Genomic DNA, 19,474 nt, shown 5'->3' on the forward strand with positions numbered 1-19,474 from the left:
AAAATCGATCCCGAACATGTTCCCCGGAAGTGAATCCGAACATGTTCCCCGGAAGTGAATCCCTACTGCCGAACCCAGGCTGGTGTTCGCTTTCAAATGGGCAAGAACTTCAGGAGTAGCATCTTGCAGGGCATGGCATTTCAAATGCATCAAATAATGCTATAGTTCAACGATTAAGGATGCATTGTTACCAGACCTTCAGTTTTATAACTCAGATTCCTCGACCCTCACAAATAACAGCTAATAAAACTTTACAATGCTACTTTTACAACATTAATAGTATATTTGTAGAGGGAAGTGAAAGCAATAGGGTTTGTAGTTTGATTTTAAAATGATTTCAGGTTTCCTCTGTTTTATTCGGTTAGTTCTTTCTTACACACAGATTTTTTCTTTAACTTTCACCCCCGCCTTTTCTTCTTTAAAAAATTGTTTCTTTTACTTTTGAGGTTAGAACTTTGTACTTTTCCCCTTCTCTTCAACCTCTCCCCTCCCACAATGCTCCCATATACCTCTCCTTGATCTCTTTCAAATTTAAGGACTCTTTCATCATTAATTGTCATTACACCCACATATGTATATGCTTATATATTGTACCTGAGGCTCAGGAATCATTGCTGGAGAGAGCGCAGAAAGATCTTGAGAACCAGAGGACCAGGGAGTTTGCTGTGAGATTGCTTCTCCTATTGATGTTAGAAACTACTCCCATAAAGACTCACCAACGACTGCCGACATATGAGCTGAACAAGGAAGACAGTAGTAGACATGCCCAAGTGGACAGGGTAATGACCCTGAGGCCTCAACCCTGTAGTTCAGGAGAAACACAGGGAAGAGCACACCGACTTGTTTTCCATACCAAATGGCCAATCTCTCTCCCCACACCACTCCCTATCTCCTTCTAAAGTAACCCTAGTTACCAAGCACGGATGCTTTTCAGGTTGACCTCAAAGAAGAACAGGACTCTTATGTTATTGAAGGCCTGGATCCTGGAACCGAGTACGAAGTCTCCCTGTTAGCTGTGCTTGATGACGGAAGCGAGAGTGAGGTGGTGACCGCAGTGGGAACCACACGTAAGTCCTGGAGTGTGGACGATAAGTCTCACATTTGAGCTTCAGGGTCCACCATGCTCTCACAGCCTGTCTTTCCTCATTGGGCCTCGGGCTTTGTCTTGTCTTATAGTCAATGGCTTTCATGTGTAATTTCTCAGACTATCATTACACTGAAGGCACTGAGCATCTCTGTCTTGTTCATAATTTTCTTCCCAAGCACTGAACACCACATTTGGCCTATCTTAATTGTACCATAACCACTCTCAAAATGCAAAGGTAGATGAATAGATGGTAGGTGGATATAATCATACGTGCTCAAATTGGAAAATAAGTTAGATGTTAATTTTCCAAGTTGATTTTGGTTATAAGAACTTTTTGCAAAATTTATTCACTGATAGTCCCTTGTTTTTTCTTTTTGAAATCATACATTAATTATATCCTTTCTTAAAATTGAATTAGCCATATATTAAGTTCTCTTAAGTGGCACTCAGAAGATTTATTGACCAGTGCAGCTGGTAGATCCTTATGTTATGAACTGAAGAGAGAGTGTGATCCTACACATGGGACTCCAGATGAGCCCTGGTAGTTCTGTCAGAAGCTCCAGAGCTGGGCTCACCCTGCTGAATTGTATGGAAATGAGACAGAGAGGCTGGGCCTAGTCTCACTGTGTCTTCAGATGTGGGGAAAGACTGTTTCTTAAAGGGACCATGACTTCAGAGGAGGTGTTTCCCAAAGCTAGGAGACATTGTCAGCCAGTATTTGTAGACCTTCTAGATGGGTGTGTTGATCTGCGGGTGAATATGGCACACCAGGTAGTCACTCCATCCTAACATGTAGGCTCAGGATACAGAAGAAATACAACCTCCCAGAGCACTTTGCCCTCTTGGGTGGTATTTTTTGGGTAACCATTTTACAACTTGGTCTGCAGTTTAGTTTTCTTTAACTATCATGGCTATGGCCATATTTCAAAACCATACTTGTGAGATTGCATAATTTTGTGAATGTAATTCAGGCACTTATCTGAAGTCTCTGATGAGACACTAGCGCCTTTCCAGTTCACCATCCCTATTCATTGAAACAGTGTATAAATCTGTCTTACAGCTTACCTGTTTTTCCTTGTACACCATAGTCAGTTGTTAGGAAAGAAAAATAACATCAGTGTAATTTCCTTCATAAGTTATACAATGGCTTATGCAAATGTATAGAATATTGTCTTTACATACTTTGAAATTAATGAATTTTCTTTCAGTTGATGATTTTTGGACTGAAGCACCCACAGCCATAGAACCTACCAGCCCTGTGACTTCAGGTGAGGACACTCAGATGTGTTTATCCTCAACACATTTAATTTAAACAGAGTTATGTTTCCTAGTTCACTTAGCTTTAATTTAGTTACTAACTAGAGAAAAGATGTCCTGTCCTTGCTTTCTCACGCACAGTTCATGTGTCACCAGCCTTTGAACTTTACACCCTCTCTTCTACTGTGTACCACTTGGTCTCCTAGTCCACCATCACTAAAGCTCTCTACCTTTCCTACTTTCATCTGGATTCCCACTCATCTTTCTGAGGCAGTTAACATAGCATCACCCACAGAGGTCTTGTCCCAGTCACTTCTGTGGCTCTCTGTGGAGAACTGATTATTCATGCCACTTCCGTTCATTTCTGTTGGGACCTGAGACTTGACTTATGCAGTGTTAGCCCCTCACCAGTAGTTTCTCCTCTCATCTTGGCTTTTCTCTTTACCTCAGCACATTTAATTAACACACTCCCTATCCAAAACATGGCCACAGCTCTTCATTACCCAATCGTCTGTGCATTCAAGTGTTTATCCTTCAGTTAATCGTTATCTGGGCTTTCTTTATTGGAACACACAAGTTCCCCCTTGATAGTTCATGTTTTCTGTCTTGGCACCAGAGTTCTGGAACTCTGCCTTGAATTGAGAATTTCCCACAACTCCCTTTGTCTTGTAGTATAGCAGAGTTATATCAGTTAAGCCTCCTAGCTACTTGGTGCCGTGCTTACAATGTTTCTCAAGACTTGATGGTGCATGCGTCAAAGGTCTATACACTATGACATTTAAGCCGGGCTCAGTGAATGTTGTCATGAGGGGGTGGGTGAGGAGAATGGAAATGTACAGTGGGCAAGAGGGTAGTCAGTATAGCAATACAAAAAAAATGTGAGGGAAAAGACACCTTGGCAGATGGAGTGGAATGTTCTAGTGAACACAGGTGAAAAACTTTGGAGCAAATATCCCAGAGCAGATACCTTGTGTGGGCTGGAAAGATGAAGGCAGACTGAGTTGGAAAACTGTTCTTGAATGAGTAGTGTTAAGACAGGCCTGGGAGGAGGTAGGTGGATATTGCTGGATGCTGCCTTACACATTGGAGAGTGATGAGATTTGGTACCCCCAGCCCATTTCAATAAGAGGGGGCAAGCATGAGTTCCTAAGGACCATGCTCCCTTTTGAGTTTAGCCCTGTGCGTTTCTTTCAGTTCTCTATCAGGACCTTGGAGCTCCTGCTTCACATGGGACTCTCTCATAGAATTGCCCTGAATGGTGCTACTATATAGGTGGTACCTGTGTTTTCCTTTTGGGATATGCTGGGCTACAAGTTCTTTAATATGTGGTTCTATTTGTTCCAGTTCTCCAGACAGGAATCAGAAACCTGGTTGTAGATGACGAAACTGCTACTAGCCTGCGGGTATCGTGGGACATTTCTGACAGCAATGTGGAGCAGTTTAGGGTGACCTACCTGAAAGCCCAAGGGGACCCTATGGAAGAAGTGGTAGGAACGGTCTGTATAACTACTGCTGACTAGGCATCCCACAGCCTTTGTTGGTGGAGCTACCACGGCTGTTTGGGAAGATGAGCAAAAGCTGTCCCGCTCATTGCCTGATGGCTCTGTGTCTACAGAAACTAATATTCTTGCTCGATCCAAGTTTCACTGTTGGTTGTCATGTCCTTTCTAACCCTAAAACCTGCCCCACGCAGATCGCTTCAATCTAATCAAGCCTCTGCAGCTTTTTTCTATTATTGTTTTTGCTGTCTTACACATCTGTTAACCAAAATAGGCTTCTAATAGAGTCATGCCAGGCATGGTGGCATATGCCTATAGTTCCTAGGGAGGCTGATGTAAGAAGATCACCTAAGCCTAGGGCTTAGAGACCAGCTGGCAATACAGCTAGACCCTATTTATTTCAAAAGCAAACCAAATCGAGATAAGACAAAGGACCATTACACACGTGTATTTGTATACATGTATGTAGATGCATATGTAAAAGTTCAAGGCAATTATTAAGCTGTTTTTCACTCTTGGGAGTCTACTATAAAGCTTTTAAGCAAAGTACACATGGGGGGGTCTAACAGATATATTTTCACTAATTTTAATAATAATTATTATTATTACTTAACTAATCATTAATTATTACAATATACTATAAATACATAGTTATTAATAGCTAATAATAACAATGAATTAATAAGAATTATTAATATCAAATCAACTCATTTAAAGCATTTTTATTGGATATTTTCTTTATTTACATTTCAAATGTTATCCCCTTTACTGGTTCCCCCCGAAACCTTCTATCCCATCCTCCCTCCCCCTGCTTCGATGAGGGTGTTCCTCCACCCACACACCCACTCTCACCTCCCCACCCTCAATTCCCTTACACTGGGGCATCTGAAATGCCTTCATAGGACCAAGGACCTCTCCTCCCATTGATGCATGATGAGGCCATCCTCTGCTACATATGCAGCTGGAGCTATGTGTACTCCTTTGTTGATGGCTCAGTCCCTGGGAGTTCTGGGGGGTCTGATTGGTCGATACTGTTGTTCTTCCTGTGGGGTTACAATCCCTTTAAACTCCTCCATTCCCTTCTCTAACGCCTCTATTGGGGACCCTGTGCTTATTATTCTCCCCTATTCTTAATCATGGGCATCTCTTCTCAAGGCTTTGTGATAAATTTTCTTTAAGTTGTTTTATGTGCATTTCTATGTGACAAATCTGGTACATTCTTACTCATGGCCTCCCCACATTTTCTTAATTTATATCTTGGTTTCTTTTGTCCTAGTTCCTATATATTTATTGCACATAGAAAATCAAATCTGTTGGTATAATCCTCAAACTTGAGATGTTTTAGAATTGTTTCTTATACTGGTGTCCAGTTTCCATCCAGGGGCTACTTGACTACTCCCTCACAAGTACGCTCTATTGGTTACTATGATATATCATTACTAAATTTGCTTCTTTTGCTGTGTCATTTTTAACACACTAGGGAAGAATTCTCGAAAAGTCATCACTGCTCATTAATAACTTTGCTCCCACCCCTTTTAAGTTACAATGAAAATCTTTTATTTGAGCTCAAAATTATCTATCACCAGGTGATGGAAGAAACATTACAGGGCACGGCGATGCCCCTCAGGACCTAGCGGATAGTGCATAGCCAGCAAGCTCATGCCATTGATCTGGGAGTGGTTTTTGGAAAGTTAATGGGTACCCAGATGATTTGGATTACATTGTAATTTCACTTCAACAATAAATACATTCCAAATGTTTCATGATTGGCAAACTTAAAAAATATAATTAGATGTGCCAATTAAATATGTAATTTGGGTATTTTATTTTCCCTATTATTACTCCGCTATTATAATTTGGTTTCTAAAAATAAGAACCTGCAGAAACGTCCCAGCATGAGATACTTTGCTTTTTGTTTTCAAGAACCATATTTAGCTCCTTGAAGCTAATTCCTGCTGATTTGGAAAAAGTAACAATTTAATCTCACACATGCACTTGTAAGCGCTGCACAGCAAAATAATAACAATGTTTACTTTGGGTGGCTCCTAGACTGAGTTCCTTTAAGAGTTTCTTTTATTTAGCACTATTTATATCTGAAACACTTGGACACCTAAGTGAAGGGAAAGCGATCAAAAGTCTTAGTCTGCCCAGCTAAACAGAGCTTTAAGGAAAATGGAAACTGTTGATAAGTTTACTGTGCAGCAGAGAGTTGATTTTCCTCTACATAAAAGAAATCCTAGTGGGAGTCTTTAACTCCCAAGCCCCTTTAGTGAATTCTAATTAAATTAGATTTGTGTATGTAACTTTCAGGCACTTTATTAATTTAAAGACTGGCCTGAGGATTGAGAATCTATAGATGTATTTTTATCAAATACTACTGCTGTAGAAATGCAATGATGTATTATTTTAATTCTTCAGCTAATTAAATAAGTGTGTGTGTGTGTGTGTGACAGAGAGAGAGAGAGAGAGAGAGAGAGAGAGAGAGAGAGAGAGAGAGAGAGAGAGAGAGAGAAGATGCACAAATATATACTCCTGAAGAGACTAGAGGTTGACTTCTGGTAGCTTCCTCTGAAATTCACCTCATTTTTAGAGACAGGATCTCTCATTGAATCTGCAGCTTGACATTTTATTAGACTGGATAGCATGCAAGTCTCCAGGATCTGCCAGTCTCCACTTCCCTAATGCTGGGTTATAGGCATGGGCAGCCATGCCCAGATTTTTATGTGGTTGTCGGGATCTGAAGTCAGGTCCTTATGTGTGGGCTATGAGTGCCCACTGTGACATCTCCATCCTGCCTTATTAGTGAGATAGGAAGAAAGTCAGATGTGTCTGAGTTTAGGACAGTGAGATGCAGGTCAATGACAAAGTCAAAAGACCTTGAAATCGTGTGGATGAAATGATATCTTAAAGTGATGATGTCTGAGGTGAAGAGATAGTTTATACAATAAAGTGCTTGCCTTGAAAGGATGAGGAATGAGTTACATTATTAAACCATATTAAAAAAATAATATGTGTGGATATGGTGGTGCTCCTGTAATCCTGGTGGGGCAGGGGAAGGCAGAGATAGGTGGATCTCTGGGCTTGCTGGCCAGCTATATTAAACTACTCAATAAATAACAGGTCACAGAAAGACCCTATCTCAAAAACAAAAAGAGTGGATGTGCCTGAGAAATGACACTCATGATTGTCTTCTGGCTATTACACACATACCTGCACACATTTGCATATGCATCCACACACACATACCTGCGCACATATGAATGTGCATAAACACACACACACATACATGCACATGCACACACGATGATTGCCCAGGAAAGACAGATGGCTAACTCATACTATGAAAGCAAAGAGGAAAACGTCCTGATCATAGACATATTTTCTCTTACTATTGGCCCAAGTTTTCTCTTCACTGTTACAGCTGATATCTATCTATCTATCTATCTATCTATCTATCTATCTATCTATCTATCTATCTATCTATCTATCTATCTATCTATCTGTTTATTTTTGTTTTTTGAGTATACAGGATTTCTCTGTGTAGCCCTGCTTGTCCTGGAACTCATTCTGTAGACCAGGCTGGCCTTGAACTCAGAAAGCCGCCTGCCTCTGCCTCCCAAGTGCTGGGATTAAAGGCATGCACCACCACATCCAGCAGCTGATTGTTTTTTCGTGGGCAAAGGATGGGGTAGGACTCAATTTGGAGAACTGCATACACACGTAGGATTGCAAACCAAAAGGAAACAAGAAGAACTAAATTTACCTGTTAGGGTATGTGAATTACTTCTGAACTTCAAGGCGTAATGAAATCTATTAAAGTTCAAAGGAAAAAGAAAAAAAGAACTGCAGCATATAAAAATGGCAGTCACTATTTCATCAGGGTTGTTTTGTACGGTGGTTCATGGTACTGAGGAGTGCCAAAGACCAGCGACCCCAGTTTTGTTGTCAGAGCAGAGATGTCTCTGTTACTTGTAAAAGGCTGCTTGGAATCCTAGCATCTGATAGCCTGTTAACTTCGGACTGGCTGGTGAACCTTATCTAAAGAGGGGCTACTTAAAGTGTGTCTTAGTCTCCTGCAGGCTGAGTTATTAAGTTTTAGAAAGCTCCTGTCAGCATTAACATTCCTGTAACAGTCCAAGAGTGCCAGTCACGCTTCTCTGTTGGTTTCCGTTATTGTATTTGATACAAGTATCAGGTCACAGTGGTTTGGAATTAAAGCAATGCCACAAACAGAATTCTGAATTCTCCTCCATCACCATATGAAAACCATGTTCTAAAAATGGAATTTTGCACGATGGGACACAGCAAAGTGTATGAACTCTATAGTTTCTTCTGCAAATCACAGCTGGCTATATGTGGTCCAGACAGCCCTCATAGAGCAAGACAGGAAAGTTACATATCTGAAAAAATTAAAACCACAAAGCTCCCTAGTGGAATTTGCATTGCATTTAATCACTAACATCTTTCACAGAGTTGTCTTAAAAATGAAAGGCACCATCTGCTATGACTGCAGCAGCTGTATTTTAAGTAGGAGCTTCTATTGATATATATATATATATAATTTGACTTTCTTTTACTTAAACAAGCAAAGACTGAACAGGATGACATTTGCATACCCCAGAGGGAATTTCCATTTTTCTTTTTTCTTTTAATTTTATTTTTATGCATGTGTGTTCACACACTTGTGTGAAGGTGGCATAGAGGCCAGAAGTCGTCATCATTTGCAGCTGGAGTTACATGCTGGTAACTGAAATCAGGTCCTCTCAGAGAGTAGTGTCTTAGGGTTTCTATTGCTGTGAAGAGACACCATGACCATGGCAACTCTCTCTCTTTTTTTAAATATTTATTTATTTATTTATTTATTTATTTATTTATTTATTTATTTATTTAATGTTTGTGAGCACACTGTAACTGTACAGATGGTTGTGAGCCCTCGTGTGGTTGTTGGGAATTGAATTTTTAGGACTTCTGCTTGCTCTGGTCAACCATGCTCACTCCGGTTAACTCTGCTTGCTCAGTCCCTGCTTGCTCTGGCCCAAAGATGTATTTATTATTATACATAAGTACACTGTAGCTGACTTCAGACACATCCGAAGAGGGCATCAGATCTCATTACAGGTGGTTGTGAACCACCATGTGGTTGCTGGGAATTGAACTCAGGACCTTCAGAAGTGCAGTCAGTGCTCTTACCTGCTGAACCATCTCTCCAGCTCTCCATTTTTCTCTTGATGATGAATATGAGGATGGAAAAAAGGGTTTGCTCTGCATACTTGTATGCATAAACCCCCAAAGGTTAAGCAGGCCCTAGATCAGATCTCTAGGGTTTCAATATGGTCCCCGTACTGGACCATGTGGGTCTGTTTCCATGTCTATAACGTGAATGTGACATCACTACCTTCAAGGGTTATGGTGGTGATGAAGCTACTTCCTGGATTTAGATTCTTCTAGTCGCACGTGGCACCAAACCTTTAGCACTTACTAAGGGTTGTTATAAACCACAGCAGCTACTTTCTGGCAAGCAGTGGGAACCCTCCAGAGTGAGCACACTGCTTTACAGTATTCCACAGGCTACATTTGATCAGCAACGAGGCTGTATGCTTCCCAGTGTGAGACCTGACCTTATTTAAAGAGCATCTATATGGGTGGTGTGCTAGACAGCCTGGAATGAAAGGCTGGGCTCTGCTCCAGCATTCTGTTGGAGAGAGACACCCCTAAGGGTACTACCCTGACTAGGCAATGCAAGTCAGTGTATCCACAGCTGCCTTGCAGCCCTTCCTGCCAGGGTTTGACTAACTCACTCTAGATTAAAACAGAGCTGCTACTTTTATAACTGCCTACCCAAGATTCCACATGATGCAACCTCCTGCACACTCCAGTGTTCCTGTCTTTGGTTAGCAGAACTATGGTTGTCTAGTGCAGGCTTTCGTTATACCCAAGATGGTGGCATGTCAAAACTTAGCTGTAGCATAGCAATAGCTACTTCTTGGTTCACCAAAAGGTTTTCTAGGACTCGTTCCATGATGGATGAGTTCCTTCCTTCTGTCAGAAGGACAAAACATGGCCTCAGCCTGCTGGCATCTCACCCAGCCCTGGAATGGAAAACCTTTTTGGACTTCTTGATCTTGTGACTCTTTTAAGCCCCCTTGGATCAATTTGTACACACTCACATTTTTTCCCAGTGATTATTAAGTTCCCAACAACTCAGAGAAGTGCCAGCATTTGAATGCTGGGGCATAGGCCCAGTATTTTGTAGTGAATGTGCGGTTCAGAATATTCTCTTAGAAACAGCAGACTTATACTGTATGCTACGTGGCATATTGCACACCAGCTGGTGCAGGGTCCCCGTGCCTCTGGATTTCTTTTTTTTCTGGCAGTTTTAGTGACAGAGGGATAGCAGATCCAGATGGAAGAAGACATCTCCTTCCAGATGTAAGAAAGCTGCCGCAATTTTTGAGTATTGCTGTTAAATATGTTTCAACTATAAAAAAAAAAAAAAAAACACTTGGCTCATGATGCTTTATTCTGTTGCTCTTGGATGGCACCCATCCTTTCTAATTGAAAGAATAAAATGTTAGGGTCAGGTTATCACCGAGGAAGGAAAATAGGGGAGGCTGGATTTGCAAGAGGATGCTCAAGTCATTTCAGAACAGATAAGCAACGGTCTGGGCTGGAGAATGAACGCTATAAACACAAACACCGGCTGGCTTGGCAGATGGTCATTCTGTCTTCTCCAGGAAGGCTGGGAAGATATTGAGAGGAGATGTTCTGTGGAGTTAATCCTATTTGGTGCTTATAGACTAAAGTTTCTGCGAGGGATACGGCAGGGAGAGATGCTTTAGTATGAGTGCCTTTCCTTTCTCTAGCTCACTTCTGATGCTTTCAAGATGTCTCTAGTCACACTTCTTTATGAGGCCAGTGGGAGTAGGAGTCTCACACAGTCATCGTATTTTCCTTTCTACTCAGGTTATGGTGCCTGGAGTGCAAAACAGTCTCCTTCTGAAGGCTCTACTTCCAGACACTGAGTATAAAGTCACAGTAACCCCTGTCTATACTGTTGGAGAAGGCGTCAGCGTCTCCGCTCCAGGGAAGACTTGTAAGTGAAACCTTGTCTCCTTTGACACTAATTGATCCACCACCGATGATGGGTAAAGTATAGTGCAATGATTAGGACCAGAAAACCTGCCAGAATCTTGTGTATGGGTGTGGGCCCATGCGCAGTGCAATTTGGGCAAGCTGTTTAGCATCAGTGGGCTACAGTTTTATTTTCTGTGAAAGGGGAAGCACAGAGCAGAACTGACCCTCAGCTTCACCTTGTGATGTATCACACGTCCCAGTGATTTGCCAAGGTGGAGTCCTCAGGCCTTGACCTTTCTTCACATTTCACAGTACAGTACCAATCTGAAACTCTCTTCCTCCTCCTCCTCCTTCTCCCCCTCCTCCTCCCCTCCTCCCCCTCCTCCTCCACCTCCTTCTTCTCCTCCCCCTCCTCTTCCTCCTCCTTCTCTTCTTCGTCTTCCTCTTCTGCTTCCTCTTCATCTTCCTCTTCTTCTTCCTCCTCCTCCTCTTCTACTTTTCTTTTGTTTTTCTTTTCTTTTCCTCTCATAGGCCTTGTTTTATGTTTTTAGATAAGCAGATAGCAAATGTGCTTTCTTTTTATTACAGTTTTGTGAGTTTTAACACATGTATGGGTTCACATAATCACCACCACTAGAGTAGAAAGTAGAAAGCAATGATATCTCCCCAAACCTGTCTCAGGTAGCAATACCCTTCGTAGTATTGTCTTGCACACATTCCTACTCCCTGCAACCTCTGTTGCTTCGTTAGTCAGCTTTTTGTTGTTGTTGTTGTTATAACGTACTAATTGAGACAATCAACTAAAAAGAGGGAAGGTCATCCTACAGTTTATCTTGCTTGCAGAGTGTTCTGAGACCAGAGCTTAGCATAATTGTCATCAGAGAAATCAGAGAGATCTCATCCAGCAACTAATGGGTGTAGATACGGAGTCCCACAGCCAGACAAGGTGGAGCTCAGGGAGTCCTGTGGAGGAGGGGGGAGGAAGGATTGGAGGAGCCAGAGGGATCAGAAACACCACCAGAACAAGGCCCACCGAATCAATGGACTGGAACTCATGGGGCTCCCAGAGATCAGGGAGCCAGTAGGAGTCTGACCTAGGACATCTGTATATACGTTATGGCTGAATAGCTTGGTGTTCTTGTGGAATTCCTAACAGTGGGAGCAGAAGGATGTCTCTGACTCTTTTGCCTACTTGTTAGATCTTGGTCTGTCTACTCAATTGCCTTGTCCAGCCTTGATGTGATGGTATATGCCGGTTTAGAAAACTGAAAAGATATTTATAATGCATATTTTCCTGTTTAAACTCCCATTGGAGTGTGAAGGATAGAGGGAGGAATTGCAGTGGGTACTGCTGCCCAAGTGCCCCTCCACAGCCTTTTGCCTGAGGTAAAAGTGCTCCCTATTTGAACTGTTCATCTGCCTTTAAATTATAATAATATAGGGAACACACATTGGGAGGCCCAAAGGGAGTGGTAAGAGGGAGTTGGACATAGGTGTAATCAAGACACATTGCATACATGTATAATATTGTCAGAGAATAAAGACACATAAGTATACACTGATCTGGAAGTGGGAGAGAGAGAGAGAGAGAGAGAGAGAGAGAGAGAGAGAGAGAGAGAGAGAGAGAGAATCTATCTCATGATGCAGATTCTCTCCACCAGTGATAATCACCAGTAACATTGTACAAGTAGCATCCTCAATATGGACAGATGTGTGTGTTTTGGTGTGTGTGTGGAGCGCATTGATGCAAAGATAGAGGTTTTTAATAAGCATCATTCAATTTTATTTTTGGTTAAAATTAATTGAAAAGAGAGCCATCATACTGTGAATGAATCTCTGGATTTCAGATAAAACTCAGTCACCACAAGAGCAACTTTTCACGTTTGCATGTTCAAAACACTCACCGACCCCACTGTGAACTTTGTTGATGTTTTATTTGCAAATGTGTTTATCTCTGTGGGGAAATAACCAAAAGGAAACGATACTGAACCTCTTCTTTTCCCTCTTCTGTCTGCACAGTGCCCTCCTCTGGTCCTCAAAACCTGAGGGTCTCAGAAGAATGGTACAACCGGGTGCGCATTACATGGGACCCACCCTCTGGCCCCGTGAAGGGCTATAGGATTGTCTACAAACCTGTGAGTGGTAAGTCCTTCTCAGAACCCAAAAATCCAAAATTCTAAAATTTTTATTTTGCGCGCACGCACACACAGACACACACACAGACACACACACACACACACACACACACACACACACCCACACGCACACGCACACGCACACACACACGTGCATGAGTGCACAAACGCACACACATTCCTTTGCCAGAACGTGCAAGTAGAGGTTAGAGAAGAGCTTGGAAGAGTCCGTTCTCTCCTTCCATCACGTGGGCTCCAGGTGTCAAACTCAAGTGGCCAGCCTTGATGGCAAATCGGTGGCGCCAGCTCAATGATGCAAACGTATTTTAAGATCATTTCTGGCATTGTTTCTGTCAGTGTTAGGCTTTATATATTAAACCACTAAGAGTTGCTTCTTATCTTTTTTGAGGAGAAGGGTTTTGTTGGGTAGGCATTATTAGAAGGACAAAATGATGACTTCATATAGAAAACAATATGCACACCAATGAAGGGATAGGTTATCTACTGAGTGTATGTCTGCTTGACCTAATCTCACCCCAGGCAGGGAACACGTCTAAGGAAAGCTAGACTCCCCAGGAGTACTGGGGACGTCATAGTTCAATGGATGTGTAAGCTCTAGACACTTAAAATCCCTACTTTTAATTTTTTTTTCTGCTTCTTAGATAAGTTGGACAAATTCTATTGACGAACTTTTCTTTCTCTTCATTTAAAAAAGTATGCTGTGGAGTAAAACTCAGCAAAGTTAAAAAAAAAACTTCTTCATGAGATATGCTCTCTCTTCTACCTCCAAGTCACTGTATACTTGTGTCTTTCTTCCCTGGCAATAATATACATATATGCAACGTGTCTTGATTATATCTATGCCCAACTTCCTCTTCCCACTCTCTTTGGGCCTCCCAATGTGTCTTCCCTACATCATTATAATTTAAAGACAAATGAACAGTTCAAATAAAGAGTACTTTTACCCCAGGCAAAAGGCTGTGGAGGGGCACTTGGGCAGCAGCACCCGCTGCAATTCCTCCCTCTAACCTTCACACACCCGTGACATTTAAAACAGGAAAATATGTAGATCTTTTCAGTTTTCTAGATCTGACCTTCAGAACTCTGGCTGTTCATCAGAAAGGGCTCCTCAAACTATTCTTAATTTGGCAGGAAAAAAATGTTAAAAGATAATTTAGGGGCCGTGAAAAATTGCATTTCTCTCTCTCAAAAACTTGAATGGCCACAGTGTGTCTTGCAGAGCATTGCTATGGCTCTTATTCTAGCCTTCATTCTTCTTCTCCGGCCACTTATCCAGGTCCTGCTGTCATCCAGCCCATGTGATTACAGTAGCCACATCCACTTCCAGTCTCTCCAGAAAAATGTCCTTACGAACCATGAAAATAAAATAGTAGGCAAAGAGCAAGGCCTGCTCCACATTCACTTTTTCAGATTAGCCACAGATTTTATTTCTTTTGTCTCTTTGCCACAGGTCTAAGGTGCATATACACTTATGCAACGTGTTCTGGATCCTTTAAAAATATCTACCATATTTTCCGAGTACTAAAACAGCCTTCTTATATTAAACTTGTGATTTTCAATTGCTATGGTTTGCCCTCAGTAGAGATAGGTTTGATTGTCACACGTTGGGGTATGGCGTTTTCCATCTAGTAGATACTGGTAACTACGGTTCAACTCAATAGTACTTTCCTACCTTAGAATAATTGTCCTTCAGTGTCCAGGATGTCAGTAGTATTGTGGTTGTCCTGGAGAGGCAGCTACATGTGATCATGTGTGTTAGCTTTTACAACTCATGTATCCAAAAACCATGTAGACTTGCTGCTAGAATGGGGTTCCTGGAGGGAAGTGAGGAGTGCTTAGAAATTATCACTAACTCAAAGCTCTTAAAAAGAAACACAGAGAGGAAAAGACAGCAGGTAAAAAGGCAGAATAAGACAGCACAGACTGTACTTGACACTTAAGGCTCCAGCGGGTTAAATGCAGTTGAAGACACGACAGCCTCAAAATCCAGCATAGCTGAGGCCATGGCTTAGGAGTAGATGGTGCTATTAGTGGCGACATCTACCCAGATCTCCTATCATAAGGTGTGGTCTGGTATCCAGGATGGAGCTTTCTGTCCTTGACTTATGCTGGCATGTCATGTAGAGGCAGTCAGGAATTATGTCTTCCACCAGGCAAGTGCTGATTGCTTCTGATAAGATACAAGTCAGAATAAGTTGCTGGGTGGATAGTGAAGTGCATCAACACTCTGACTAAGTACAAGGGATAAAATGCTCCTAGAGGAAGGACTAACATCTGCTTTAGAGACAGATGAGACTAGGTTCTAGCCTCAACCTAGTTGTTTGCCCGCTGGGTAAACCTGAGTAACAGTCAAGAGTTGGTTGAAGACTGTAGTCTCTAAGAGCACATGCATGTTGTGACTGTAGTGTGTACTCTGTCTCTTTTAGTCCCTGGTCAAACTCTGGAGACCTTCGTGGGTGCTGACATCAACACCATTGTCATGACAAATCTCCTCAGTGGAATGGACTACAATGTGAAGATCTTTGCTTCCCAGGCGTCAGGCTTCAGTGATGCTCTGACTGGCCTCGTGCAAACACGTAAGCCCGATTGATGTCTGCTTGCTTCAGTCCCATTAGTGGCTTTGTGCTTGGTTCCCCCTGAGACTTGTCTCTCACTCCCCGTTTTCAGTGCAGCCATTGGCTTTTCTTCCCCCTGCATTACTCTTTCTGGATGGCATTCTGTGGAAAGAAAGGTGTGGTAGTTTCTCAGGGCTGTCCAGAGTTCTAGTTGGCAGGCAGATGCCAGCAGCTGCTTTTCTGATCGACTCGATGGCTGCAGCTAGGATTTCCCTCTGGAAAGTCTGTTGGCACTTTTCAAATTAGGTGAGTTTTTCCAAATAGCCAATAGTCTGACACGGCCAATGCCAGTTAAAGCTGGGCCAAGGAGAAGTTTGCCTTCTCTCAAAGTACTGCTACTCATTACACACACACACACACACACACACACACACACACACACACACACACACACACACACACACCACGCCACACATCATTGATTGAAAGTACATGTCACTCCACTCTAAGACCTTTTTGTATTCTTTTATGAATTTTCATATGGGGATTTCTCATTGGCATCTGAACTTCTAGACACAAATGGAATTATGTAGTGCTTTCCAAATTTCAATAGACATGTTCTATTGTTCTGAAATTTTGTTATATACCTCTATATCATCTGCTGTATTTCTTTAGATCAACTTACATGTTCAGATCCAAATACGTTAAAAAAACATATCTCTCTGATAAACCCAAGGTTGGTACTTTTAATACATAATGAAGATAATATACACATGATGGAGAGACAACACGCTCTATAAAGTACACTTGTGTGCTTTTAGTAGCATGCACATCATTCTTAAGACGTGTGGTGATAGAAAATTTGAAATGAAACTTAACTGCCTTACGTATTAGTGATGGCCCTGGACAAAGTAGTTACTGTCTTAGGATCACAAACCATCTCAATTCTAAGATAAAGCCAATAGCCATCCTGTAGCAACCATGGTTGCTATGGATGCTACAGGAACCAATGTATGCAAAGTGCCTGTTATGGCAGGTTCTCTATGAATAGCTGCTATTATTATTGTAATAATTGTGTTATACTTGGCATGCATATGATATTTATCTCAAATAGAATGATTAGTAAAAAAAATGTCATTCAAGAATTTGGCTTCTGTAAGACCGGCTCCAAGCTACCTTTCATTTCATGTAGATTCTGTACTTCTATGAAAGGAAACTTCTTAAATTCCCTTCTGTGGAGTATCTTGACATCTCAAAGATTAGATACTGAATAAGCTTTATAATTTTATCTCAAAAGAATTGTTCCCCCTGCCTCCCCAACCATTTGGTATGATGATACCACATCATTTAGGAGGCTGATGTAGGAGAATCAGGGTTATATAAAAAAATTCTATCTTAAAAAAACCACAAAACAAACAAACAAAAATAAGAAATGGAACAAAGTCCGGCGTGGCGGAATACACCTTTAATCCCAGCTCTCGGGAATCAAGCCAAACCAAACCAAAATAAAACAACCTAGAAACTTATACACACAGCACCCCCCCACACACACACACAATGGGTTCTCTGTATTTGAGGACTCGAGGGCGTCTTTTGCCTATGGTTCTGTCTTCTTGACTACTGAGGTGACACTGTTTTTGGTACTAGCACAGTCACTAAGTACGGTCCTCTGCTGTGCTGTCACAGCAGCGCCCAGCTCCTCCTTATCATGCTGGAGCCTCTGCTCTCAGCATCTCTCCCTGCTCTGACTCCACCCTTCTGCTTTATGTCTCTACCACTTGCAGTGTCTCCAGACTCGTTTTTATTGGCATCATTTTGTGTACTCCTTTTCTCACTCCCTATTTTTTTTTCTTTTCTTTTCTCCTTCCCTCCACTAGTAAGAATGCTGAACATTCCAAACATACTTTTGAAAACAGAGAATATTAAATTGTTTTATACTCTCACCCATTAAGTAGACGTTAAACAGTTGTTGCTTGCTCTCCCTCTCAAGTAAAATACAACCTCACACAATGAAACATAATTTAATGGGTTTTTTTTGTCTTATTTATTCATTCATTTATTTATTAGATATTTTCTTTATATACATTTCAAATGCTATCCCAAAAGTTCCCTATACCCTCCCTCTGCCCTGCTCCCCTACCTACCCACTCCCGCTTCTTGGCCCTGGCATTCCCCTGTACTGGGGCATATAAAGTTTGCAATACCAAGGGGACTCTCTTCCCAGCGATGGCTGACTAGGCCATCGTATGAGGCTATGCCAGTGCCTGGCAAATACAGAAGTGGATGCTCACAGTCATTTATAAGATGGAACACAGGGCCCCCAATGGAGAAGCTAAAGAAAGCACCGAAGGAGCCGAAGGGGTCAGTTACCCTATAGGTGGAACAACAATATGAACTAACCAGTACCCCCAGAGCTTGTATCTCTAGCTGCATATGTAGCAATTTAATGTTTTAAAAACAATTTTAGCACGGTTGTTATAATTGTTAATTTCCCTTTCTTGTGTGTGAGTTAAAATGGTGTCCTGTGTCTGGCCCGCCACAGGGCTAGGGCCGCTCATGGAGGTGGACACGGGAAGTTTGACTGCACACCCCACATAGCTGCTGGGTGGTAAATGGGCTGTGAGAAGCTGCAAGACCCCACTCTGGGGGTGGGGAGCACAGTCTGAGGTCCCTCTGACCTGCTGGAATTGGCTCGGGGTCCTGAGGCCTACAGGGGGGCAGAGGATGACAGGTTCTCACTCTTGGGCACCATAGATGCCTCTGGATGCTGTGGAAGAGATGAAAAAGGAGTGGAGGGCCCACTGGTGGGCTCTGGACTGAGGAGAAGAGTGCTCCAGCTGGGTCCTGCGGGGAGGAGAGTTTCTCTGGCTTGTTAGGGCAGGTTGGCTTGGCTTGGTGGAAGCAATGGCTGGAAACACAGGGAGGCCTCCTGTGTGAGATTAGACTTGGCTCTTTAGAGGAAGACCTGCTCCGTTGTTCCCCATGGTGGGTACCAATGAGAAGAGGCAGTTCATGGTGTTAAGGCATTTATTGTAGAAAGGCAGAGAGAGGTAGAGAGTAGAGAAATAGAGGCCGGCCATGGCCACGTGGAGAGAAGGGGAAGGGAATGCAGAGAGAGGGGGAGCAAGAGGGCAAGAGAGAGGCAACAGTTAGAGAGTAAGAGAGGGAAGGAGGAGCAAGCAGCCCCTTTTTTATAGTGGGCCAGGCCTACCTGGCTGTTGCCAGGTAACGGTGGGGCAGAGCATACCTGGCTGTTGCCAGGTAACTGTGAGGGTGGAGTCCAGGCAGAATACCTGTTACTGATGGCCATACACCTCTGGGTGGGTGAGGGTGGGGGGGTCGGGGAGGGTAAGGTGGGGATGGTGTGGGAGGGCCTGTGGGAGGCTGTAGCTGAGGCAGGAGCCAGGGTTTCAAGGGGCGTGGCCAAACACCTGCCATTTCTTGTAGACAGTCACCTGCTTGATCTGAGCTTGACCAGGGACCAAGCTGCATATCACAGCTCACTGCCCCACACTTGTGTGGGGAAGGGAATATTTTAGTTGGCTTTAGAAAATGAGTCTTCCCCCTATGTTCCACCAGAGAGGAGCAAAATGAAGATGTAAATTGTGGTTATGAAAGATTATTTTACTATCTTGAAAACAATAATTATGTAGTAATTTCATTTTATGAGTTAAATAAGAGAGGGTGACATAAAAGAAAAGTCAGATGGAAGGAAGAGGTTATTTGGGAAATGCAAATTTTTTGCTTTTGATTCTAAATGATAAGCACCAAATGCATATTTTTATATTGTCCTGAAGAAATCTTTCCCATTGTTTCCCCAAAATGATCCTCCAATGTAGATCAGAA

General features: G+C 42.4%; 1 protein-coding gene across 3 annotated transcripts in view; it reads left to right on the plus strand.

Annotated features, from left to right (window-relative positions):
- The window catches only part of Col14a1 (collagen, type XIV, alpha 1), a 213,160-nt gene that overhangs the window by 100,238 nt on the left and 93,448 nt on the right, over positions 1–19,474 (plus strand). For 2 of the 3 annotated variants that reach the window (XM_006520385.4, NM_001368422.1), the window contains exons 17-22: positions 935–1,067; positions 2,296–2,355; positions 3,689–3,840; positions 10,807–10,936; positions 12,937–13,059; positions 15,500–15,649. In XM_006520385.4, the coding sequence (XP_006520448.1) occupies positions 935–1,067; positions 2,296–2,355; positions 3,689–3,840; positions 10,807–10,936; positions 12,937–13,059; positions 15,500–15,649 (748 nt within the window). The remainder of the gene's footprint in view (positions 1–934; positions 1,068–2,295; positions 2,356–3,688; positions 3,841–10,806; positions 10,937–12,936; positions 13,060–15,499; positions 15,650–19,474) is intronic. The other variant, NM_181277.4, reaches the window with a different exon arrangement.

Source organism: Mus musculus, chromosome 15 (genome assembly GCF_000001635.26).
Source record: "Mus musculus strain C57BL/6J chromosome 15, GRCm38.p6 C57BL/6J".
Lineage (NCBI taxonomy): Eukaryota > Metazoa > Chordata > Mammalia > Rodentia > Muridae > Mus > Mus musculus.